This window comes from Vitis vinifera, chromosome 8, assembly GCF_030704535.1.
Source record: "Vitis vinifera cultivar Pinot Noir 40024 chromosome 8, ASM3070453v1".
Classification (NCBI taxonomy): Eukaryota; Viridiplantae; Streptophyta; class Magnoliopsida; order Vitales; family Vitaceae; genus Vitis; species Vitis vinifera.
Genome location: NC_081812.1, coordinates 22,287,033 through 22,311,674, shown reverse-complemented (window position 1 = coordinate 22,311,674; position 24,642 = coordinate 22,287,033). Strand labels below are relative to the sequence as shown.

The following is a 24,642-nucleotide window of genomic DNA, read 5'->3' as shown; positions in this document are numbered from 1 at the left end:
TGGAGTTGTATAAGTAGTAAAACTCTCTTTGATCATTATTCTCTACTTTCAATTTTTTAAAACAAAGTGAAATAAAAAAATTAATTCGGTTTTTAGAAACAAAGTGAAATAGAAAACAATGAAGTTATTTTCATTGGTTTTTAGAAACAAAATAAAAATATAGAAAAATTAAAAAAAAACACAAAAAAACAAATAAAATTAAACTGGATACTATTATTGTTCTCTTTCAATTATCTAAGACAAATACCAAAAATCTTCAAATAAAAAGTGTTTTTTTCTAAATTTCTTTTAATTTAAAAATTTTTTATTAAGAAAATATAATCCAAATCAATAAATAACTGATACATAAAATTTATTAATTTTTCAAAATAATTTGAAATTAAAAAACCGATTTAATTAATACCAAAAAGTGATGGAACTTAATAATATTAAAAAGTCATTAGGCAAAATTTATTTTAATGACTTGGTTAGTTTTTTCTTTACATATATTATATTTTTATAAATATTTGAATTAAGCAAATAAACTCCAATTAAGTAAGACTTAAAGTGATTGGATTGGGTGTAAAAATTTTTAAAAATAACTTAAAGAGATTAAGGTGTATTTATTAGAGCAATCAAAAATTGTTTTATTGGATCAAGTTGTAGGTGTTGGAAAGTAAATTTTGAAGGTAAAACAATTTGGTAAATTTGTGTGATTTATCTATATAGTAGATCTAGAGTGCGTTTGATTGTAATTTTAAAAATTGTTTTCGACCTTTCTAAACTTGAAAATATTTATTTTTCAAACATTAAAAATGTTAAAAACATTTTTTAAAATCAGTACCAAACATATTCTTAGATTCGAAGTTTAAACCTATGATTTTTATCTTAACAGTTAGTGTAAGTGTTTTCCACGTAGAAAAAAAATATTGTGTTCTTTGCATGCTTATATGATCATTTGAGTATTGATTATATTGATTATCTTAAATATATAGTAGGTTTAAAATTAATTTTAATTTTTAAGAATAATATGGAATTCAAAAAACCAATTTAATTAATTACATATTAAATCAAAATATTTTAAAATATTATATTCATAATTGAGTATTAAATAAAGACCTTACTTATTTATTGTTAAAAATGTTAAATTTGGTTGGTTATTTATTTTAAATAAAATATTATTAATAATAATTATTATTCTTAAAAAAAAAAAAAAGGAAAGATGTTAATATTTTTATGTTTTTAACATATACTAAAATAGTATTTCTTTTTTATAAAAAATATAATTTATGATTTTATTTTTTAATTTATTTGTAATTAAAAATATGTTTTTATCTTTGAATAAGATTTGAATTAAATTAATGCATACAAGTGGAAAGATGAAGGTGTTTTTTTTTTAATTGAGGGAGAACACAAATAAATTAAAAAAAAAAAAGATTCCACAAATTTCAGATTTAAAAAAATGAAAATAAAATTTAAATTTAAAAAATTATATTCTATATGAATTTCAGATTAAAAAGAAATTATTAATATTATTTAAAGGAGGAGGATGATGTGGCGAGAGTATTTTATGATTGATACCCAGTAATGAATGTGATCCAAATCTGGGAAATTGATATGTTTGGAGCAGAGTATGAAGTAGTGAATAGGTGGATAGCGTATTTTATTCTTTTCACTTAAATAATTACCCAATAATACGGCTTTCATTCTCTGTCAAACAGACCAAAAGAAAAAAAGGCAGAATATTTCCTCTCGCATTACAGAATCGCCGCCCATCATCATTCCGGAGCTAGGGTTTTCTTTTCATCATCCTAACCCTAACCCTAACCCTAATAATCCCAACAGATTTCGAGGTATGGATGTGTCTCTTCCTCTCCTTCTCTCTCTCTTTCTCTCCTCCAATAATTCTGGGACTTTCCTTTGTCCCAAAATCATTTTTTTTTTCCTTTTTGTGTTTCAGGTGCCAGCTCCGTGTTCCTATGTTTGCTTTGAAATTGTTTCTTTTATGCTTGCTTTGTCAAGCTTTGTCAGTTGGCTCATCTTCTCCATCAGTTTTGTGTTTGTCATTTATGCTTCGTTTCATTAGGATCTCCGCAACTCTCGTGGTTATCTTTCTCTGAGGATTTGTTTGAGTGATATTTGCTTTCTCTTCCTTTTTTTTTTTTCTCTTTTTGTTGAAAACTTGAAATTTCGTGTATGCGTTCAATTTTCCCCCTTCTTTCTTTCCTTCCTTTTTTTTTTTTTTTTGTCTTCAGGTAAGGGGTTGAAGATTTTCAGTGGTGATTAGTTTTGAATTTGATAGTGTTGTCCTCCACTGTCCCCATTGTGAACATAAATTGTCGGTCGTAAAAGGTTTCACTAAATTTTAAAATCCTGCCTAACATTTTTTTTAGGAATATAATTATCAAATGATGTAAATTGTTTCGACTTTTTGTCAGTTTCTCTAATTGCAAATTATTGTCTAAAATTATTGTTTTTTGATCCATCAGGCCCTCTGCCTCAGTGCATGTAGTTGTTATTCTTCAACCCTGATGTCTTATTTTAGAAAAAAAAAGAGGTAAAATGCTGTCACAAATCATTTGTAAGGGGATAGTCTGTAGTTATGGTCTCACAACTTCGGTGACAGTATCCTAATCTCAAAGATTCAGTAATTGAACTGATCACCACATGAATCTTGGTCAAATGCCTCTCAATTGTTCCCAGAAACTTCTAATAATTGAATAAATATTAGTTTTTTGCCCTAGTTAACTATATAGGATGCTTGTGAGATGAAACACCCAATGCAAGAAAATATAGAACACTGTTCAATGCATAAAGCCATGGTTCATTGAACCAGAAAACCACATTGATTGTCAGATAGGTTTAGAAGTGATAATGAACAAGTTCTCTTGTTAACTTCTTAGAGCTCACTTGGTATCCCACAGTTGAGAGTTAAGACTGCCATAATTGTTGAGAAGTTGATCCTTTTTAATGTTTTCCCCTAGATTTATAGGGCATTATTTGGAATAGCTTCAAGTTGATACTTTTTAATGTTTTCCCCTACATTTATAGGGCATCATTTGGAATAGCTTCATATTTTTGGCTTTAACCGGAAGATGAAGCCAAAGTCATAATTTTCAAATGGCAACATTAGTATTATAAAAGTTTTATTAAATATGAAAGAACTTCTTACATAAGCCAAAATAAAGCTTCTACAATAAGTAACATTTTCTTAACTTCCATATTAAGTTTTTATTTATTTATTTATAAGTCATAAGCTCTTTGAACAAAATCAACGAAACAGACTTAGAAGCTCTTATTGAGCTTAAAAAAAAGCTTTTGACTTCTAAGAAGTCAATCCAAACAGAGCCTACCTAAGCCCCTCAAATAATGGGGTTTCCACATGGCAGAAACTCTTTTGTGAAAGACATTGATATTTAAGGGAGTGGAATTTGTCTCTTTTTTAACTGCTTTATTGGTAGAGGTGGACTGATACGGTGTTTGTTTGCCTTTTGATGGGTGGGATGTTTTTTATATACATAATATATAATAGGGTTTTCCTGCCTTATTGGCCCTTTGAATGATAGCTTCTTTTACCTATCAAACAAACAAAAAAAAAGATTAGGGAGACGAAAACAATATAGGCTTTGTAATCGATTTATATTGCATGGAAAAAGAAGGATAAATAGTTGTCTCATTGTCATGTTGTTGTCACCACTAGTTTGCAATTGGGAAAAGAATAATATGTTGTGTGATCTATGGTATCTACAAGAAACTGTAGTCAATATGGATAATGTAAAATGGAGAGGGGAGGCTTCTGTCCACTCAGCTTGTGTAGATGATGGTTGATACTTCTGTCCATTGAGAGGAAATCTGTATATAATAAGTCTAACATATGGTCGCATGATATACACAGATTTTTTTATAGGTAATAAGAGGGCTTACATTATAAACATTTAAAAACGTGAAAACAGTACACACGAAATATACACAATGCCCCAAAAAGGCTAGGCAGTAAGAATACATGATTTACATATATAGATTAATGGACTTAAATTAAATCTGTGAGTGATATTCTGTAAAACCTCTGCACGATCGATGTTAAATGCAACCAATGAGATAGATCTTGAATCCTTCTTATTCTTTGATTCCATTTGCAAAATCAGGCAATACAACAATATATTATATTAAAGATATTTCAAAAGAATTTTTTTTTTTTTTTTTAATTACAAAAAGTACCAAAATAAAGAACATTTTTCTGGTGACATTTGCTAGACACTATGAACTTAAGGAATTGCCTGAGGATTGTTTTAGTTCCATGAGAAACAGGGTTTTGAATAAAAATAGTTGGAATTTTAATACTTGCAAGCTTAGTTGAATTTATCTAACCCTATGGTTAGTTGTTAATTAGAGAACTCAGGATTTTTCTTCTCTTCCCTTTTATAAATTGCTTTGCACTCCACACTGGTACATAATGCCCTTTCTTTTATGCCACTTTTGCGTGTTATCTTTAAGCTAGGGACTTTGTTGTCCTGGTCTTAACATGCTCCACCTCTCAGGCTAAATACTTTTATGGAATGCTGCCTTGAATGAAGTGCAACAGGAGAGCAAGCAACAAGCTGAGTCTTCTGGAGTGGTAAATTTAACCAGAAAGTTGCACAATCACCAGTGGATTTTGAAGTGCTCGTGTATATGCTTTATTGTAACATGAGAGTTCAATAGTCCAACTTGTGGGATTCACTCTGCTGGGAAGTTATTAACCTCAGTCGAATTTTTCTTTGATGAGAAATACTGGTTTCAATCCTTGATAGGCTTGCACTAGATCACGATACTTCTTTACTGTTGCCAATAGAAAATAGCTAACACGGGTGCACTTTGTTGTGTGGCCGCTGGGCCACATGGAGCAAAAACAAATACAGGTGGAGACCACTCCACAGATCATGGAGAACCACAATGGCGGACAAACTCTAGCTTTTCTCCTCCTCCATTGCGGACATGGGATTGTAGATTGCAATCAGACGGTTTGCCTCATGGGTCCTATGGTGCTCCAGAACATGGTTCATCATTTTCCTTAAATAGCAAAGAAAACAGAAGTGGGGTGGACAGCGATAGGTATGCTAACCATCATCATTCTGTGTCTGACGGTGCACTTTCCTATTCTGGTAGTCCACCTGATAATTACCAGGCACCCCGCTGGACCTCACCAATGCTGAAATTCAATCTTGGGGAGTTTGCTACTTCTTCCATGGGAGGTAAGTCAGCTTGATCCTTCTTAGTAGATGTAGCATAATTTGATATTTCAAAGGATCACTTTTGCAAAGGGAAATTAGGTTTACCTCTTATGCCTTTCCCAGAATTTCTGGGGTGCAAGCAACCACATATATTTGTGACTTTGGCACTCTTTGGCTGTTTTAATGAACTTTGAAAGTGGTTCTAGTGCTGCTTGTTTCTTATTCAAGCTAATTCCTTGAATGGCAAAGAAGGATTTTGAAAACAGTTACATGGTCAGAAGTTAAAACAGACATGGATTAATAATTATTACTGTTTCATCAAAGGGAATGAACAACTGTGCTCAAAATCCTACATGGAAGATCTCTGCATGAATTGATGATTAGCTTAACATCCTATGCTTATAAAAATCTTTAATGAAACACCATGTTGTGGTGTTCTTTATTTTTACTTGGAAAATAAGGATATCATTGAGCTCAACAATTCATGGAGTATATGTCTGATTCCTTGTCCTTCTTTTTTTTTTTTTTTGATGATGGGCCTTGAAGCCCTGGTCCATTTTGTTGCTTCTCTTACAAATTCTCATCTTCCATCCTCTTAAAGTTTGCAGAGTGTAAGTACCATAGCTGACATATGTTTTTTATTCCACCTTGAATTAGATTCAGAGCCTCGTCTAGTTTTAAATGTGTTCAAAATTCTCTGGAATTTAGCTCTCAGACATCATAAGGGATCGAAAATCCAGTTTAGCCTCCTCCCTTGCTAGAGTTCCCTTAGTGCCTTTTCCCACTTGCTTTGAGTTGAACATTGATGTTTGTGTTCAATCATATATAGGTCTTAGAAGCATATGCAAAGATTGTTGAGGAAATGTTATATCTTTTCCAGTTCAGTATGGCCATCTTGTTTGCCAAGCTTGTTGATGTGAAGTGGGTTTCCAGGCACAATTCAGATATTTTTACATTATAAGGAGATTCCCCACTGACAAAGACTGGTCAATTTTCTTTTCTGGGATTTGCTCTGATTTCTCTATAAGTTAACATGGAAGCTGACTTCTTATCTAAGAAAGGATCGATGACACTGGAAAGCTTCACGGTTACCTTTCTTGTGTATTCATCAGCCTTTTATTTCTTGTTTTTCTCTTCCATTTTCTCTCCTTTACAGGGGAGAAATATTTTCCTCTCTATGTCATAGTCTTTCTCCTTCAAATGGAGAGGTGGAAGCACTTCCTGTGCACCATAGCAAGAGTGTTGGAAAAAGGACAAGAGAAGTCAATAAGGTTTTAATTAGTTGTTATGATGCTCTTTGAAGCAAAACGTGAGGCTTAGTGCTGCTGCTTTAGTAATGTACATTTTTTCATCAGAACCAAATTTCTATGTCAGATATAAAAAAGTACAAGGATGCGCTGATAGTGTTTTTCTGTGAGATTGGTTGTATAGACCTTGTTTCTAACCTCTGTTGTTCGCTGATCCTTTTTACACTTTTCCTAGACTTCCTCTGTCATTCTAGTTTGGCCATTTTGCTCTACTTTGCTGGTTCCAACAATCATTGGCCACTCCCTTGCCACAAATTGCCATTGTACCATGTTTTTAATATGCTTATTTTAAACCCTTTTTTATAGGCATACTGTGACTGAAAATTCAGTTGATCCTCGAGTTTGTCTAATGTTAATTACAGTCCTTGATCATGTCCATTTTTTTAGATACTTCTCTTGAAGCCATGTCATTTTATTTATGTTTCTTTGAGCCAGTTAACACCATGTCAAGGTTCTTTTCCTCTCTAAAACTTTCCAGCAGTTGCTCTTAGTAAGAGAATGGATTCCATAGTTGATTTTCTTGACATAATACTGAACTGATTTTTTTTTATATATAAATTTTGTTTTAACTATGTAATCGTTACCCGATGGACTACTTCCATCAATTTGTTCTTTGCTTAAAAATTGTTCACACCCATTCTCTGTTGTTGCATGTGAGGAAAAAAAGCAATACCCTGTATATATGTAGCTTACCTTACTAATATCTGTTTTGAATTTCTCAACTGTACATTTCTTTTAGTTTCTTTGACCCATGATTTCACTTCACTTAGTTGCCATGTTGTGAGGTGAGTCAAAACAAATTTAGAAACACTAGCTATATAACTGTTGGAGAGTACCTGTGCTCATCTGTGTTTATTCAGCTTTACTTTCACTGAATCTGTTGTATGTCTGGCCTTGTTTGAATTGTTCCTTACCTTTGTGAAATTCTAATTACATTTGTTTATTTTTTGAATGTATCATTATCAGGATCAAGGTCCGAGGCCTTTTGGCTTCCCCACTCCAACGAGGTGACTATTTGCTTCAACTTTATTGACAAATATAACCTAAAAAAAAAAAACTGCTATTGAATGCCTTCTCTCTTTTGATGTTCGTTTTGCAGAGACGGTATACTGCTAGAGCATCTGCAACATCTCACAGTTTTGGGTCCCCATCCTCACTTCCTGAGTCTTGCCAGTGGGAATTATCTACAAAACAGTCTCTTTCTCTCCCCAATCGCAACTCCTCTGGTCGGCGCTCCTTTATGTCAAAACCTGTTTACCCATTAGTGTTTCGCAACCCTGTTTCAGACTGTGAAGCCTTTGGTGATGCAGAGAGACCTAGCCTTGGCAGGCTCACACCTAGTGATGATCGGATCCCACCATCTCATTGGCCTGACAGCAATTCAAGTACTGAGCACAAGTTCCATAGAAGCCTCACAGAGCTTCAAAAGTTGGAGACATCGCCTGATCCCAGTGCGAGCTCTAGAAGGGAGGGTTTCAGGTGGAGCAGTGCCAGTAGTTTTGACATGGGGTTTGACGGAGAAACCTTTGACATGGCGGAGCACATGGATGTAGAAAGCCAGAGATCCCCTGTCTGTCCTGTGGGAGATCAAAGGTGTGGAATTTGCGGAAAACTTTTATGGCAGAAATCTCCATGGAGTTCACATCGAATCATGAGAGGTAGTGACATGCCAATTGCTGGGATACTACCCTGCAGCCACGTGTTTCATGCAGAATGCTTGGAGCAAATGACCCCAAAGGCCCAGATTCATGACCCTCCATGCCCCATGTGCTTGAAAACAATTGGAACATTGGAGGAATCCCCGGCTGTGTCGGAACCCTTGCAGATGGCTTTAAGAACAGTAAGGCGGAGCAGAGGGGTTGTGATAAGTGGTGGCCAAGGAAACCACAGGAATGATGAAGCTTCATGCAATGACAATGACAAAGAAAGTGTGAGAAGGAAGTGGCTTTGGACAGTGCCTCGCCCAAACGGGGGCAGTGGCTCCTTGCTAAAGAATCATCTTAAAAAGCATTTCAAGTTTAAAGGGAAAATGGGTCAAGATTTCTTCAATAGAAAGGTTTTCTGCAGGAATGGGAACGGGGCATCATCTTCTACCTCAGTCCAATAGTTTCATTTATGTTATTCACTTGATTGTAGTTTTCACTGAGTGACATTAGAATTTTGTAGGATTTTACATGCGTGTTGAACTGTCTTTTTCTTTTTCTTTCTTTTTTTCATTTTTTTCTGTTTCCTTTTAGCCCTCTTGAGATATAAGCATCTGGGAAAAGTATACTAGTTTTAAGAGTTAAGTTACCAATTTTAATATTAATTCCGATCAATGTAAGTTCTGGCTACTGTTGTTGGCGATGGTGATTGGATTCATGGATTCCATTCTCACATTTTGATTTTTGAGGCCTTTCTTTTCATGTGCATCAATCAGACAACAATCAGAAAATTTCAGCCTAGTTATGTGTTTGCTACTATCGATTCGGCAAGACATTCCAGGAATAAACAAACATATCATAACACCCAATGGACCTTCAAAGTTCAAACTATAATTTTACATGTAAAATTTTGGCTGTACACATTTTCCAATCACATTGGACAGGGCTCTCTCTGACGACATCCTCCGATCCGATCCAACATTTTCTCAACATGTCGTTCATTTCCTGCCAGGTACAACAAAGAACAAATTTAGAGGATCCCAGACTGTAGACAAAATCTTGAAAAAAAAAAAACGCAACTCTTGAGCACTAAAAGAAAATTCAGAAAATTGATAAAACAGGGCAATCGTTAGTCTCCGCCCAATACAAGAACTTGCAGAAGAAAAAAATTATCGGTTCAGAAATCGGGTTAGATTTGAAGAGATCGGAAAACAACAGAAACAAAGAAAGAAGAATTAGATTGGGAAGATCGGAAAAAGAAAGAAAAGAAGAAAGATTAAAAGAGTGAAATGGTAGTGTGGGTTGGGTTGAGCCCGCGCAGCCATCACCGTCAATGATGCTCAGGCGGCGGGCAGTCTTCATCGCAGAGGGAAAAGGACGCAAGGAGGGAGAGTGAGCCGCCGGCAGCCCCCTTTAGAAGGGGTGGGTGACTCGCTCGCTTACAGCCCATCAACCCTCCGCTCTGATAAGATCAAGTAGTGTGGCCTTCCCTAGGGCTCCCTCCCCTCATTTTATAGCCCTCTCATTTCCCAAAACACCCCTTCTCATTTCCGCCCTATTTTCCTTCACATAAATAAAATATCATAATCTGGTATATCAGATATATATATATATATTTTTCCTTCAAGAGCTAGACAAAAATATAAATTCTAAAGATATTTAAATAAGCACCTGCAATATATAATCCATTTCCAATAAAAATATTTTTATTTTTATCACAAAATCAGTCACATAAAAATAATTGCTTCCATATTTTACCTCTCTAGAATATAAAAAGTGATTCCATGCCAAACCAAGAAAGCATTTTCTGATTGGGTTTGCACTTATTGGTTAACTTAATCCTATATCAATTAATAACATCTTTCTTGATTCAGTTCAATGTATCATTAGAACTCCTCAAATCAAAACCCATTCACAAAATCTTCCCAAAAGTATCAAAGCCTAGATTTCTATGATATGTAGAAATCCTCAAAAAAAAAAAAAAAAAAAAAACCCCTTGAATGATTACTTCATTCTATAACTATCTGGTCTCAGAGTAAACCAAAAAACAAGCCACTGCAAAATCTGGACCAACCCCACATGACAAAATCTCCATAAATGTATCATCATTTCATTTGACAGTTAGTATCTTGATCACAGAAGCAGTTCCAACTCGGTGCAATGCCACAACTGAGTCTCCAGGCTTGCACATTTCCTTGGTCTTTGCATATTGAAGTGAAAACTCCAAAGCCTCTTCTGTTGACTCACTGTCAGAAGCTTTTGCAGATCCTGAGCATAGAACAGGTACCAGTCCCCTGAAAATCAGGCCGTGTCTGGCCGGGGATTCATCACTGCAAGACCAATCAAAGGAATCTGCTGTGATCTCCGGGACTACCACAGACAAAATTGGCATGCTGGGCCGGTACTTAGCCACCAGATTAGCAGTTGTTCCACCTCTGGTCAGGACCAAAATCAAAGCTGCTTTAGACCCATTGGCTGCCCGTACTGCTGAGGAGGCCAAACTCTCTATGGGGCTCATGGGCATTGGTGCAGTTTCCATGATTGTCTTGAAGACATCTCCATAATTAAGTGAATTCTCTGCCTCCAAGCAAATCCTGGCCATGGTTTGAACAGCAAGTTCAGGGTATGCCCCAGCAGCAGTTTCCCCACTCAGCATCACACAGTCGGTGCCATCAAGAACTGCATTGGCAACATCAGTGGCTTCAGCACGTGTAGGCCGGGGAGATTTGATCATGGACTCCAACATCTGGGTTGCAGTGACTACAGGTTTTCCCTGAATGTTACACTTATATATCATCACTTTCTGTGCAAGAAATATCTTCTCAATGGGGATTTCCATTCCAAGGTCACCCCTGGCCACCATAAATGCATCTGAGTTTGCAAGAATTTCATCAAAATTAGCAACACCCTCTTGATTTTCAACCTGCCAAATCACAAAATTAGTCATATCCTTCCCAAAAATGCAAATACTTCAACAGAGTTCTTTGCAACCTCAACATACCTTTGACATGAGAAGGATAGACTTAGCATGTTCCGCCAGCAGCATTCGGACCTCCACAAGGTCTGACCCTTTGCGAACAAAAGACAGAGCAATCATATCAATCTTATTGGGTACCCCCCATTCTAAGATATCCTCTTTGTCTTTCTCTGTTAAGGTGGGAAGGTCCACAACAACCCCAGGAAGATTGACATTCTTCCTCTCACCCAGAACTGCAGAGTTTTCACAACGACATCGAGCCAACCCCAATTCTTTGTCACAGGCCAAGACTGTGAGGGTGATAGTGCCATCAGCACATAGAATTACACTCTGTGGCCTCAAATCCTCAGCCAGCTTTTGGTAGCTCATACAGATCATGTGGTCATCACCCTTGATGCTATAGTCAGTGGAGATGGTGATCTCTTGACCCTTTTTGAGTTGGACAGGCTTCCCATCCTTCAAAAATCCAGTACGAATCTCTGGACCCTGCCATGTTTACATCCAAATTAAAAAAAAAAAAAAAAAAAAGGAATTCTCTGGAATATTTTTGGTAATATCCCCTGCTTCGGACCAAGAAAGGTCAGCTTTGTCATGACGTATATATATTGATGGAAACAGGGGAAGAAGTCAAGAAACAAATAAATTGCATTAACAAAAATAAGAAAGAAAGAAAATTCAAAACCAGGCTTCAGCCTTCCCCTACCTTTTGTTTCTTTTTCTTCAAAAATTTATTTAGGGTTTTTAAAATAATTTTGGAGGCAATGCAAGGGAAGAGGGTTTAAATGGGTTCAGGAAACCCAGTCCCAAGAACCAGAAATATGCCATGCAGATAGATAAACAAAGAGAGAAGAGCGAGAGAGACCTTCGTATCCAACATGACGGCGCAAAGGGTTTCGGTGTTGGCCATGGCAGTCCTGAGATTGTCAAGGGTTTGCTGGTGGTAGGCATGGGAGCCATGGGAGAAGTTGAAGCGCGCCACGTTCATACCAGCCCTCAAAAGCTTCTCTATCACTTCAACAGACCTGGACGCCGGTCCCAACGTGCACACTATCTTTGTCTTGGGCCTTTTCCATCCTCCTCCCCCCTCCATTCTAAACACCAAATCACCCCCCACTCACACAGAGATATAGAAAGCTTTGCGCTTTCTCCACAGTCCACCGCCCAAGTCCTAACCCACAAGCCACAATGCTGCTTCAGTTACAAACTTATATATATGTGTATATATATAAAATTCCCCGTCCCAATCCCACTTTGCATAGAGTACTTCTACTAACTAACGACCTTTATATGCGTCATTGTTAGTTCAATTGTCCTTCAAATCTTGTCCTTTTCCTATTCATGTTCTACTTCCTTGTATTATCATCGATTCTTATATAAAAATATGAAATTGGTTCATTATTAACAAAACCCACAAATAATATATTCAAGCGAATAATCAAATCTTCTTGCTTACACTTGGTCCATTCCAAGCAGGAAGCACCTATTCCCTTCCCTTTCTCCCCCCTTTTAACCCTCAAACTCAGAGGTTACATAACAAATGGCATTCGAGAATAAAAGTATAAAGAAATTAATTTGGTAAATTCGACTATTGTTGGGAGGCTGTGATTGAGGGGGGCTTATTATTATTATTCTTCCACTACTCAGCCCAATCTGAGGTTGAAAAAGTGCTTTCATCTGAAAAAGAAAAGGGGTTGGCATTCATTCGATGCGTATGAATGAAGCATTATCATTATTGTTATTATTGGTTCTCAAATAATATTCAGGTAACCTTTGGGGTTCCTAGTCCTACCACATCTACATTCGCTCTACACACGATGACACGAACGCAGGTGGAGTGATGTAATGCTTCAAAAAGAAGACGAGCAGCACCCAATCATTTTGGAAGGGAAATAAGCTTGACTTGGGAATAATGAAATGCATATTTGTGCAACATTGGTTGTGGTCATGGAGCATCTCTCCATTCCACCATTCTCCACTCACCTCTTGGGGATTTTTTAACTGACAGCAAGCTATGAAAAGAACATTTCACAGGCCCTTCTTCGTATGGGTCTTACTATACCACAAAACCCCACTTTTTTAGGCACCAATATTCATTGGTCTATATACAATATCAACTATGTATAATACCAAGATTTTTTATCTCACTGTTTTATACTTAAATCTGATTTCTTTAGACCTTGATCATTGTTTCACATTGTGATCCGAATTGAAAGTTGATATGATAGGTAGAATAAAGCTAGGAGAGTCCACCAGATAATTAAGCATCCCTTGTTTTAGCAACTTGTACACTGAAGTTATGATATTTATATGAGCCAAAGGGAAAAAAAAAAGGAAACATAGCAACATTTTATTGAAACCACCAAAATGCTAATAATAATAATAATATTAATGAGGCGACCAAGAAGAACCTATTAGTGACATTTTCATGAATCAATAAGTAAACCTAGACGTATTTTTTAGCAAGAAACAATCAATTCATTGATATGAATTACAGGGAAAACATAGAAGGATGAGTGATCTCCCAAACGGTAGAGAACCTGACTAAAAGAATAGGTGCAGATATGGAATAATGCTCCAGTGCAACACAGAGGAGCAGTCCAACTCCATAGCTAAGCTTAGAACCATCTTTTTATTAAAGCAATGCAAGAAACCACCGCAAAATCTGACTACACTCATGTATATTTGTAAGAGCATGTACATTGGAGCATATATGAACTCATAGAGCACCCCTCTCTCTCTCTCTCTCCTTAAAAACACAACAGAAAATTATTATGTATTACAGAGCAGTTCCGGTCTTGTGCATCTTGTCATCCTGTGAGGATGGAGGAGGCAATCGACGAGACATGACCACTGCATGATAAGAAGAAGAGGCGAGTTGGGCTACAGCTGGAACTGCACCACCTGTAGAATTCCCAGAAGATATTAACAGTTTCAATAGGAATCCACAAGCCAAAGAGACACAATAAAAGAAAGAAATTATAACTTTTAAGGGAACAAAAAAGTAGTCATGATTCTCATAAAGATTAAATAACATCCATATGTAAGTTCCATACAGCTAACCCAACTATTACAGAAGAGGGAAAAAATAGAATCTAGTGTAACTGCAACATAGGGGTCTGGCTCACCAATGAATCTGTAAATTTTGGGTTTCGTAAGTAATATTCTGAGAAAATTTCAGGGTCACATATGGTTGAGGGGATCTAGTTGATTACACAAAATTTAGCCACCCAGTGACAAGAGGATTCTCTTCCTAAATATGGTCCAAGTTGGCATTTCATGTACTGAGAATGCTTTTGGGCACTGTTTCTCCAGCAAAATTACACATCCTCAGTCCGCAATAAAGGGGGAAAAATGTAGCCAATTCAGTGAGTTCACCAAACACATATAGATGATGAACAAACAAAACATAAGTCAATGAAAGGATGCATAATGAATCTGTCACCTGCCAAGCCTGCGCAAGTTGAAGAGAATACAATCACAGGTGGTGCCTGCAGGCATACAAAGAGACTTTGGATAAGAAATATTTTTCATTGAGAACAAAAGGAAAAAAAAAGGAAGATGTAAAAAGGGCAGTAAAAGTAGACTTCATACTGCATAAAGCAAAGCAGCCAAGAAGGCAGAAGGCATCCTAAATATTATGAAAATTGGAAACAGATATTCCAGAGAATACACCCCTTGGGACCCAAATAAGGAAATTAGCAAAGTAGTGTATTTCATTGTGCCAAAAAATAGAGCATCCACAGATGCAATTAAAACTATCGCCAGCACTATAAGCTATGAGCCCAAAAAAGGATGCAATAAGATTTCCTGTCAGATGCTTCATCACTGCTGGACCTCTAAGCTTGAGGATGAGATGGCCCACCACAGAGCTGGAGATCATGATGATCCAAAAAGAGCCATTACCAGAATAAGGATCATCATTCAACTTAGAGGAAAAGGGTGCTTGGTGGAAGGACAAAACAAACAAAATAGGGACTAATATATGGATTAGTGGGCATAAGATGATATTCTGCAGATATACAAACATCCTTAGTAGTCCCAGAAACAGCATGGATACCCTCAGCAGTCTTACAGGAGGAAACCATGTGGGTGTTCTCCTACATCAAATGGGTAAAGAAGCATATTTATCAGCAATGACAATTGGCTGATTTACCAACATTGGTGAAGATACATTATGATTTTTAATCATGTGTGCTAAGCAGTTGATTAGGCTCTATGTGATATCAAAGATACAATATCTGAGACCACCACCCCTCCTTGACCATCACCAGGACATTGTTCATTTTGTGAGCCCCATTATGTACATTCTTGTGGACATCATAAGATTTAACCCTATTTGGTAATTGTTTTAAAAAATAGTTCTTAAAACTATTTTTTGAGAATAGTTTTTGAAAATTGTTCTCTGATGTTCTATAAAACAGAAAACTGTTTGGGAATCTGAAAATTTTTAACCTATTTTCCATGTTTTTATATATATATTTTAAAAATAACTTCTATATGTAGTACTTTGTTTTTAATCATTCTCCAAATTTGTATAATTGTTTTCAGAATAGTCCCCATATAACAACTGAAAACAACTAAAACATATTCTATAAAAACAATATGTTATCTCTTTTTAAAAACAGAAAACTATTTTTCACTTTCTAATTGTCAAACATATTTTCCTGTTTTTTGTTCTAGAGAACAAAAAACTATTTTTGAAAACAATTACTAACCAAGGTCTTAATTAACTTATTCCAAACAAGTGGGCATAAACCAAACCTAAAAAGAGTAACAAATTAAAAGGTGAATCATAGCCTTGCCTCAGCTCTGTACAAAACACTGGGACAATATAAACCTCCAATAGAACAGAATATAGAGAAAGCACTCTCTCTTACAAACACCATGCATATCTCTAGCACAAAGAAAAAAGGAAGTCAAAATAAACACATTAAGAAACTTACACCAACAAGAAAATGCAACCACATAGGTCCTTTCACCCGCTTCTGGACAATTGGCATCACTGCAGTGGGAAACATATGTAAAGATTTCATTCTCAAAATAATCTACTATGGATGTAAAAAAATGCATAGCATCTTCTATTCAGTAAATAAAAAGAATTAGGCGCACAACAAGAACAAAACTTTAAAATTTAAGAAGTAAACATCAACAAGAAGGAATGCTACATGTTATAAGCAACTATAGAATATCAAGAGAAGGAGACATATTTAAATTACGAATGCATCCATAAATGATGATTTTTATAGGTACAAATGATGATAAAATATCAAGCAGAAAAAACTTCTTGATTAATATTGGAAAACAAAGTTTATTTTTTCAGTGTATTGTCCTATAGCAAATCCGTAACTCCAAATGGCGTCAATAGATATGGAAAAAGGCATTTGATAAGGTCCCTAGAGACACAATGTCGTGGACCTTAGAATGAATCAGGATATCAATTTGATGTAATTAAGAACATGTATAATGACTAATAACCAGCATAAAAGCAAGTGATGGAAGAAATGAGATCATGTCAAGGATCAGCCTTAAGCCCAGCTCTATTTTGCTAGGGCCATGGATGAGCTTGCTAGGCATCTTGATATCCTAGGCTTTCCAATATAGTTTTAGTTGATAAGACAAAGTTAGGTGTTAGTTCCACATTAAACTACAGAAAAGATACTGTTACCTTATAAAAAAGGAACAAGAGTAAGTACCTAGAGGTTTGATATTATGTAAGACTAAACAAAATATATTAAATAGTAATGAGGATATTTATGGCAAAGGGATATTTCAAAGTCACCATTTCCATTATATTAGGGATCATTTATCCATAAATAAAGCAATGGTCAATGCCACTGAAGTAAAGCACAATGGATGAAGTGGAGAAATACAACTAGATTGCTGTGCAATTGTAGAATATCAATCAAGTTAAAGAAAAACTAACATAATATGAGCTCTAATTTATGGTAGAAATTGTTTGGTAATTACATAATAGCATGTCCAAAAAATGAACAGCCAAAATAAGAAATTAAAAAACAATGTTTGGCAATACAAGGTAAGATAGAATAAAAAACAAATGCATTTATAAAGAAATAATGGATGTGTAAATTGAGGATAGGACAAAGGAAAATCATCCGAGAGGGTTCAATCATATGTTTCAAAGACTAATAAGAATTCCTATTTTAAAAAATATATATATAGAAAAAAATAAAAAAAATAAAAAGAAAGACAAAGACCCACAAAGATATCAACTAGAAGAGTTGTTCATTGACGCTGAAAATTCTAGAAAGACAAAAGGATGACCAAAAAGATGTCAACGAATTGGTTAACAAGACATGTTTTTCGCCAGGATTCATGGGAGGAAGTAGCTCCAACTAGGGGACAACTGTAGCCAAACCAATGTAACTTGGGCTACAGCTTTGTTACGTTGAATGAATTGTGCCATGACATCTCATAAATAAAAATATGGGACAGAGATTCAGGATTCACAGTTTAGATCAAAGAAGCCACAGTTAAAGTCAAACCATCAGAATGCCAGATGTCTATCAAACAATTAATAGTAGTTTGGAGCTTATATAATAATGTTATCGTTTGTGCAATACATTGCTTTAATTATGTCGTGTCACATAAACATGCAGTAAAATTCCTGTTTCTGTCTTAAGGGTAAAAACAGTTCATCACTTAATTTCTTTACCCAATTCTATCAAGAAGCACTGGTGAGGGTGTATCCAAAGAGTATAGAATAGCATAGATAACATTATTACACACATGTCTTTTCAGAGTAAAAAATGGATTTAAAGATTGAAAACAAATATTGCAGCAAATGACAACCTTAGAGAAGGGTTTTTTTTTTTTCCGTCTCTTTGAAATAGTTAATACATGGGCGACATATGTCAACGTATATAAATTTTTGGTAGTCCAACTTTGCCTTATTAACAACTGTAGCTATGTGGATCTCAATTTAATTTGCTAATATAGTTTTTATTATCAAGAATGTTACTAATAAATTGGATTAAAAAGCATACAATAATAACAATATGAAGAACATTCCCATGAGATAAGTAGATGGGATACCATAAAATCAACGACTACTGATAAAATGAGAACAACTGGATCAAGATAACAAAACAAGTGAACGAAAATGAAGAATGGAAATCAAAATACAATACCATAATTGAATCCGTAGAAAGCACTTGCTATTCCACCAACAGCAGTACCAATCTAAACCAAAACAAAAACCAAAAACCTAATTGTATTAAGCAAGACAAAGAAGACCCAGATAGAAATTCAAGCAACAAATTGTTGCAGTAACAATGAGAGTGACGAAGAATCACCATAGAAAAACTGTCCCTGATGAAAGGAGGAACGGTCCAAGCGCTAGTCTCCTGCGATTTGAACATGACAGAAGTTAAATTGAGATGGGGCAAGTGTTAAATTCCAAAACAACGAGTATGGAAGGGGAAAGATGAGAGATTGAAGAAAGAGACCATGTCCTTGGACAGAGGACCCGCACAGTGATGACATCTGGAATTGTTTGGAGGCTTGGAATCTGCTGCCATCGTCTCTGTGGCTCCTCCGAATAAACCCTCCCTAAACCCCATCAACCCCAATTTCCGAAGGATCTCAAATCTCTACTACAATTGTATTTTTCGCGACCGCCGTCTGATGACTGGTGAAATCACTGATGAAATCAAACGGACGAACTCCCTTTCCTCTTCTAGATTTTTTTTTTTTTATTAAAAGATATTGATGGAAAAAAAAATGAATTCATTTAAAAATTTTCAATTTGATTAAAAACAAAATATTTTGCATAAAATTTGAACTTTATTAAGATAGATTTTATCAATGACCGTGTTTTTTTTTCCTTTTTTTTTTCTTTTTCTATTTTAATAATTTTTTGAATAATATAAACTTCTCAAAAAATTATTTCATTTTTTTTTTACTTTGATATAATTCTATACAAAACTAAAAAAAAAAAATTGCTATAATAAATTACTTTAATGTTTTGATGGGAATAAGTATTAATATAATGCTCTCAAATAAATTTTTCAAATTAAACAGAGTTTTTAAATTTTTCTTAATCCAATTTATTTTTATAAAATAAATTAAATTAAATTACTATGATAAATTATTTTAACGTTTTTATCATAACTAGTAATAATTATATTTATGAAAATACTTATTTTTAATTCCACTTAAAGCCATGTTTGATATATAATAAGGAATGATAATGAAAATTTTATTCTCATTCTTGTTTTTTCTTTAATAAAAACAAATTTGGTAATTCTAATTCTTGCATTTGAATGCAAATAGAAATTTAGGGTTTGAATAATTGTTTATTTTCATTTCAATATTAAGTAACAAATCGAATGAAAATGACAAAATAAATGAATTGATAATAATATCTATAATTAAAAATGACATTTTATTTTCATTTAAAAAATTCTTACATTATATATAGTTGAAAATATTTTTTTAGTGGGAAAAGTGAGGTTTGATTCACCAAAAATATATGGAAAAAAAAACATCAAAGATTTTAAATTAGTATATTATATGATTATATCATAATATATACTATTCATATTGTATTAAAAATTGTTTATTTGTAATTACAAATTTTTATTTTTAATTACATTTTTTTATTTTTAATAAGAATTGAATTAAATTTATTTTATATCATATAAATTAAAATTAAAGTTTTTTTTTTATAAAATCAAAAAAAAAATTTTGATGGTTTTAAAATTTTTTTAAAATAATTTGGACTAAAAAATTTGAATGATTCTTAATTTCAATCTCATTGTCACTTATCCAAATATGAGAATGGATATTAAAAAATGAATAAGATATCCATTTTCATTTATAATTTTCGCATATCAAGCATATCCTTATATCATCTTAGTTATATCTCTACTTTTTTTTTTGTTTTAATTATATCTCTATTTTTATAATCATTAATAGACTTTTTTGGTATTTATATTGTTTGGTCTAAGTAAAAAAGAATGTCGTGTCTTAGAGCTCTGAGGGTTTTCAAACACATTAATAAAGTTAAAAAGAATTTATACATAACGTCATAAACTTACTTCCCTATCCGATATGAAACATTATAAAAAGTTAAATTATATTTTAGTTATTAAGTTATATTAAATCATGAAATTGATTATCAAAATTATTTTAAACATTTATATTAAGAAATTACTTTATCAAACATATTTAATATAATTTATAACTTAAATGCAAATTTAGAATTTAAATTAATCATTAAATCAACTTAAGTTAATAAATTAATTTAACAAAGACACTTTAGTATTTATCTTTTCTTTTACATTTCTTATCATCTACTATAATTATTCCATTGATATTGTTTATGATTAAAAAATTTTCAAAACATTTTATTGCTATTGCTAGGATACTCTGCAAAAACAACTGAACACACTTAAAATTTATTTTAAAGAACAATAATATGTTTTCAAAACAAATTCATAAGAACTGTTTTATCTTAAAAGTGTGTCAAAACAAATCTGTTAAAAAATTATTAGTTTTGTTTTTGAAAACAAAAACAAAAATAAAAATTCGAAACAGTATGAAGCGCTTTAAACTCTCTTAGAATCGTTCTGATATTTGAATAAAATTTGAATTGTGACAAAACCTATCATTTACACGAGAAATTTAAACCTGACACGTAAAAGCAGTGGGTTGATGCTTGCACATGGATTAATTTATGATATGAACCCTAAATATACGATAACGGAGATTTTGAAGGAATAATACTTGGAATATACCATACAATTTCTCGAAATAAAATAATAGGATAATTATTATTGAAATAAAAGCATTGGGGGCTGTTACTTTTTCAGTGAAAAGAACGCATGGAGGGAGAGATTAGAATGAGATGCAGTAGGACCACAAAATCCTATCACTTTGTATCTAGAATTTCAACATGACCAACTTTCCTCCTAAAATTAATCTTACAAATTTCTTTGAGCACAACATGCATTTCCTTTGAAGTTATTAAGAGCTAGTAAGAAAGGAATGCAGGTTTTTTTATTTTTTATAACAGACTGTTTTCGAAAACAAATCTCAGATATTTTTAGATGTTTTTGTGAAGATTTTTGAGAAATAATAGAAAATAGGAAAAAATTTAGTATTAAAAAACACGCCCTTAACTGTTCGTCTTTGTACTTTCTGATAGGAAGCATCTCAAAAGGAGGAAAGGCAAAAGGCTGAGAGAAGACACAAAATCTACCTTTTTAACAGTTTTAACATTCGGAGACATACTTGTTAGACGAGGACCATATCATCCATCCTACTTTTTAAAAGAATTCGTCCTAACCATATCCACATATCCCACTGGTTTTCTCTAAGTTGGACCACCAAAATTTTTTTGCCACCCCCACTTTAGCCTATGGTATCACCCCCCGTGACATGATGGTGTCATCATCAATACAGCATGGGGGCCATTTCAGCTACGGTCCTGTGTTGCAAACTCGTGCTTGATTTGGAAATGAAGAACGATTCTACCATGCAATCAACAGAGAGGCTGCAAGAATAATATGTTTCACATTGTTGTCTAATCACATATATAACTGGTGGACAGGGTGGGTGGGTATCCTTAGCTTTGTAGTGGGAATATTTGGCCCACTTGAGGTGGGAGGTCTGTCTTCAAAAAGCTCCCTACTCCATGTGGTCTATACTCTGCACAGAACCACCTTCCATGTCCTCCTTAAAATCTCATGTTTCGCCCTCATGTTTGGTGAAGAGTGTGCTTAATAATATTTTTACTGAAAGTGTTTCTTTGAAGCTGTTCTTGAGAGAGTCACTTATCATCGAGTGTTTTTTCACAAAATACTATAGCTGATCTTTAACTTTTTAAAAGTGTTTTTAGAATTTTGTAAAGGCATATTTTTCGTCAAAACCGCTTGTAATACAGAAGTGCTGAAAGCAATACCAGAAGAGTATGATATATATGTCATGTCAGCCCATGAGTGTTAAAGAAACAGTGGGTAAAGGTAAGGGGGGGTTGAGCAAAGTTATTCATAGAAACCTAAACAATCTCTAAACATGGCAATAATATTTTGTAAAAGACGGAATACTTACAAGGAAGCAACAGCACTAAACATTAAAATGAATGTTCGGAGGCATCAAACTAAATTAGGTAAAGGGGATAGGATGGGTGGGAACCCATTTTTTGTGGCGTTGGGAAGAAAGAATAACCCATTTCTTGACTGGAGAATAAGACTGGTTGGCTTTAGTTTGGAGTTAAGATTCTCACATTCGATTCCATGGGAATCTTTTAGACTTTTTCTCCCCCCTGGCCCCAAACTTTTTTTTTTTCCCACAAGGAATAGCATTCCGTGGTCATTTTTCACTTTTCATTTCAGCCAATGCTGTCACGTGTGGTCAACAGACCTCAACCAACTGCTGTCTTACACCTGTATTCCCTTATGATTGACTGGATTCTCATATATGATGTGTTTCTATCTAAGAGCTTCTTGTCCAGTTGTCCTTAAAAGTAAAATTATATTAATATAAAAGCCTTGAAGAGGAAATGTAAGTACAAGAAAGAACAAATATCCTTGTTCTCTGCCCTAAAGTGGAGAATAACATATATTGAGAAGGAAAAAGAGAGGAAGGTAACAGCAGTTAGATAAGATTGGTAAAAGCTAAGTACTCCCATTGTGCTGTACCCCCACTCATAATGGATGTGTGTGTGAGAGGGAGGGAGAGCTATAATAGCAGTTTGGGCATTTTGGCAACATCAAGGAAAAGCAACTACTTTACATGCACCATTGCTGGAAAGATCATTGGATACTTGAGGCTGAGGGACATGAGGTGAAAGTTGTAGCAACATGTTTAGTTCATTTATGGCTAGTTACAACCACGCCAAAACATGTGATTGTCACATCTCTAATTAACAACAGACTGCACAGCAAGATATAGATCCACATATGATATGATGACTATAAGGGCTAGCAAGACCTATCCCATGTCTTTATTCAATAAATTCTTATATATGGTTTGCTTACTACAGGCATGGTAGCCAAGTGACAGTTTTGTAACATACTTAAGTTGCCAAAACACCCTTATATTTTTTACTATTGTAGCAAAAAGGCATTGATTTCTCAGCACCATAAATTTACATTGCATTTGTTTATGCAATCAAATGACATTACACGCTTAGTTCCAAATCTGCCATATCGAACCCTTGATATTGTAATATATGACATGATCATAATCCTTGGGAACTACAAAAGTGGTGACACAGCAGGGAGCAATTAAAAGTTGTGAGTTGCAGGGTACCTGATCATGGCTCTTGTGCAATTTATTCCTATCCACATGCCAGATAACTATTTAGGAATTCTTCTTTAACACTTTACCTAAAGGTTTTTGTAGATTCCCCCAAACTGCATAAAATATCCTGAAATATCAGAATCAGCTTATCTTCCTAAACTGTCAATTACAGCTAATGGAAGATAACGTTCAGGGAAGAGGAATTTTATTTACGTGTCTATAGGTGAGCTCTTGCAATTTCCATGTAGTTTGGCAATGTTTGTTTTTGACTTCTAATGGGCACTCCTAACATTGGTATTGACATATAAGTTGTGTCCTCACTTGTCAATCAGTTTCATTTCTCTGTCAAGTGGGATTAAAGGAAAGTTGGCAGATTTGGTCTCAATGGCTTAATATACAAATTTATCCTGCATTAGCTGTTGTTCAGACGGATATATTCTTTCTATTATATATAGGTCTAGAAGAACTCCTGATTGTCACCATAGGACAAGATCCTTAATTGCTGTGCAATAGAACAGCATAAGCACCTATGCCAAATTGCCAATGACACATGCAAAGCTTGTCGAATGCAAATCTGGAGAAACGAATCAGGTGTTTACATAGAAGTGCAATTAATAGTTGATATAGTTTATTGTTTCCGGGGATAACTTTTTCCTAGAGGCTAAGGAGAATACAAAAACTTTATAGGATGAAATATTTCTTCACATGAATGCATGTCATGCATCTGCATATCTATATTATGTATATGCACACAGGACACCAAAAAACAGATACAAATGGGTTCAAAATTTATTAAATTCTATCAAAGCAAGAAGAGAAAAGAAAAAAGAAAAAAAAAACAAACTTCATAGGTGTACAAAAGCGCAGGTCTGACTTTTGAGCTTTAGGCACATATTTCATGTATTGCATTGCATGCACACAGCATTTGTGCATACTCCTCATATTTTTATGGTCATGCAGGGAAATGCTTGTGAGCAAACAGGCATACTTGCTTAATAAGATATAATCAAGAGCATAGAAATAAGAATGCAATCACATGCAGTAAGAAGAGTACATAGATTCACACCATAGAATCTGCAAAGCCAACCAAGTTACGAGTCAAGGATGAGGCAAGTGGTCCTCTCTAGGCCATGACTTATCATTTTTCATCAAATGCAAGTATGGAAGCAAGTACAATCCTTTTTTTTTTTTTTTTTTCTCTTTTCTCTGGGTCCCAAGAGCTTCGGATTCGTTGTTGTGGACCCAACCATCTTATGCCA

The 24,642-nt window shown here is 34.4% G+C and overlaps 3 protein-coding genes across 4 annotated transcripts; 1 reads left to right on the top strand and 2 right to left on the bottom strand.

The window, feature by feature from the left end:
* Window positions 1-1,579: 1,579 nt before the first annotated feature.
* Window positions 1,580-9,144, top strand: LOC100247068 (uncharacterized). 2 transcript variants are annotated; one of them, XM_019221714.2, is made up of 4 exons: window positions 1,580-1,832; window positions 4,518-5,210; window positions 7,463-7,503; window positions 7,596-9,144. In XM_019221714.2, the coding sequence occupies exons 2-4, from the start codon at window positions 5,165-5,167 to the stop codon at window positions 8,601-8,603; spliced, it is 1,095 nt and encodes a 364-aa protein (XP_019077259.1). In that variant the 5' UTR covers window positions 1,580-1,832; window positions 4,518-5,164; the 3' UTR covers window positions 8,604-9,144. The 2 variants fall into 2 exon arrangements, with proteins under 2 accessions (XP_019077259.1, XP_059595289.1); XM_059739306.1 differs by having other exon boundaries at window positions 1,590-1,832; window positions 1,940-5,210.
* Window positions 8,975-12,451, bottom strand: LOC100265797 (pyruvate kinase, cytosolic isozyme). Its single transcript, XM_002282343.5, has 3 exons — window positions 11,979-12,451; window positions 11,141-11,602; window positions 8,975-11,062 (listed from the first exon to the last, which is right to left on the bottom strand). The coding sequence occupies exons 1-3, from the start codon at window positions 12,204-12,206 to the stop codon at window positions 10,250-10,252; spliced, it is 1,503 nt and encodes a 500-aa protein (XP_002282379.2). The 5' UTR covers window positions 12,207-12,451; the 3' UTR covers window positions 8,975-10,249.
* A 1,275-nt stretch (window positions 12,452-13,726) lies between these two features.
* LOC100243478 (uncharacterized) lies at window positions 13,727-18,902 on the bottom strand. The gene is made up of 6 exons (XM_002282335.4): window positions 18,583-18,902; window positions 18,430-18,480; window positions 18,265-18,316; window positions 16,060-16,118; window positions 14,559-14,604; window positions 13,727-14,017 (listed from the first exon to the last, which is right to left on the bottom strand). The coding sequence occupies exons 1-6, from the start codon at window positions 18,694-18,696 to the stop codon at window positions 13,893-13,895; spliced, it is 447 nt and encodes a 148-aa protein (XP_002282371.1). The 5' UTR covers window positions 18,697-18,902; the 3' UTR covers window positions 13,727-13,892.
* Between the last annotated feature and the right edge of the window lie 5,740 nt (window positions 18,903-24,642).

What these genes read in the sequence shown, in the direction of transcription:
- LOC100243478 (XM_002282335.4), bottom strand. Translation starts at nt 18,696, where the DNA reads ATGGGGTTTAGGGAGGGTTTATTCGGAGGAGCCACAGAGACGATGGCA. An exon ending in TCAGGGACAGTTTTTCTATG is followed by an intron (nt 18,317 to 18,429) that starts GTGATTCTTCGT and finishes GTTTTGGTTTAG; the next exon opens with ATTGGTACTGCTGTTGGTGG. An exon ending in TTTCTACGGATTCAATTATG is followed by an intron (nt 16,119 to 18,264) that starts GTATTGTATTTT and finishes TTCCCACTGCAG; the next exon opens with TGATGCCAATTGTCCAGAAG.
- LOC100265797 (XM_002282343.5), bottom strand. Translation starts at nt 12,206, where the DNA reads ATGGAGGGGGGAGGAGGATGGAAAAGGCCCAAGACAAAGATAGTGTGC. An exon ending in CCGTCATGTTGGATACGAAG is followed by an intron (nt 11,603 to 11,978) that starts GTCTCTCTCGCT and finishes TAAACATGGCAG; the next exon opens with GGTCCAGAGATTCGTACTGG. An exon ending in CTATCCTTCTCATGTCAAAG is followed by an intron (nt 11,063 to 11,140) that starts GTATGTTGAGGT and finishes GTGATTTGGCAG; the next exon opens with GTTGAAAATCAAGAGGGTGT.
- LOC100247068 (XM_019221714.2), top strand. Translation starts at nt 5,165, where the DNA reads ATGCTGAAATTCAATCTTGGGGAGTTTGCTACTTCTTCCATGGGAG. An exon ending in TGCTACTTCTTCCATGGGAG is followed by an intron (nt 5,211 to 7,462) that starts GTAAGTCAGCTT and finishes TATCATTATCAG; the next exon opens with GATCAAGGTCCGAGGCCTTT. An exon ending in GGCTTCCCCACTCCAACGAG is followed by an intron (nt 7,504 to 7,595) that starts GTGACTATTTGC and finishes TTCGTTTTGCAG; the next exon opens with AGACGGTATACTGCTAGAGC.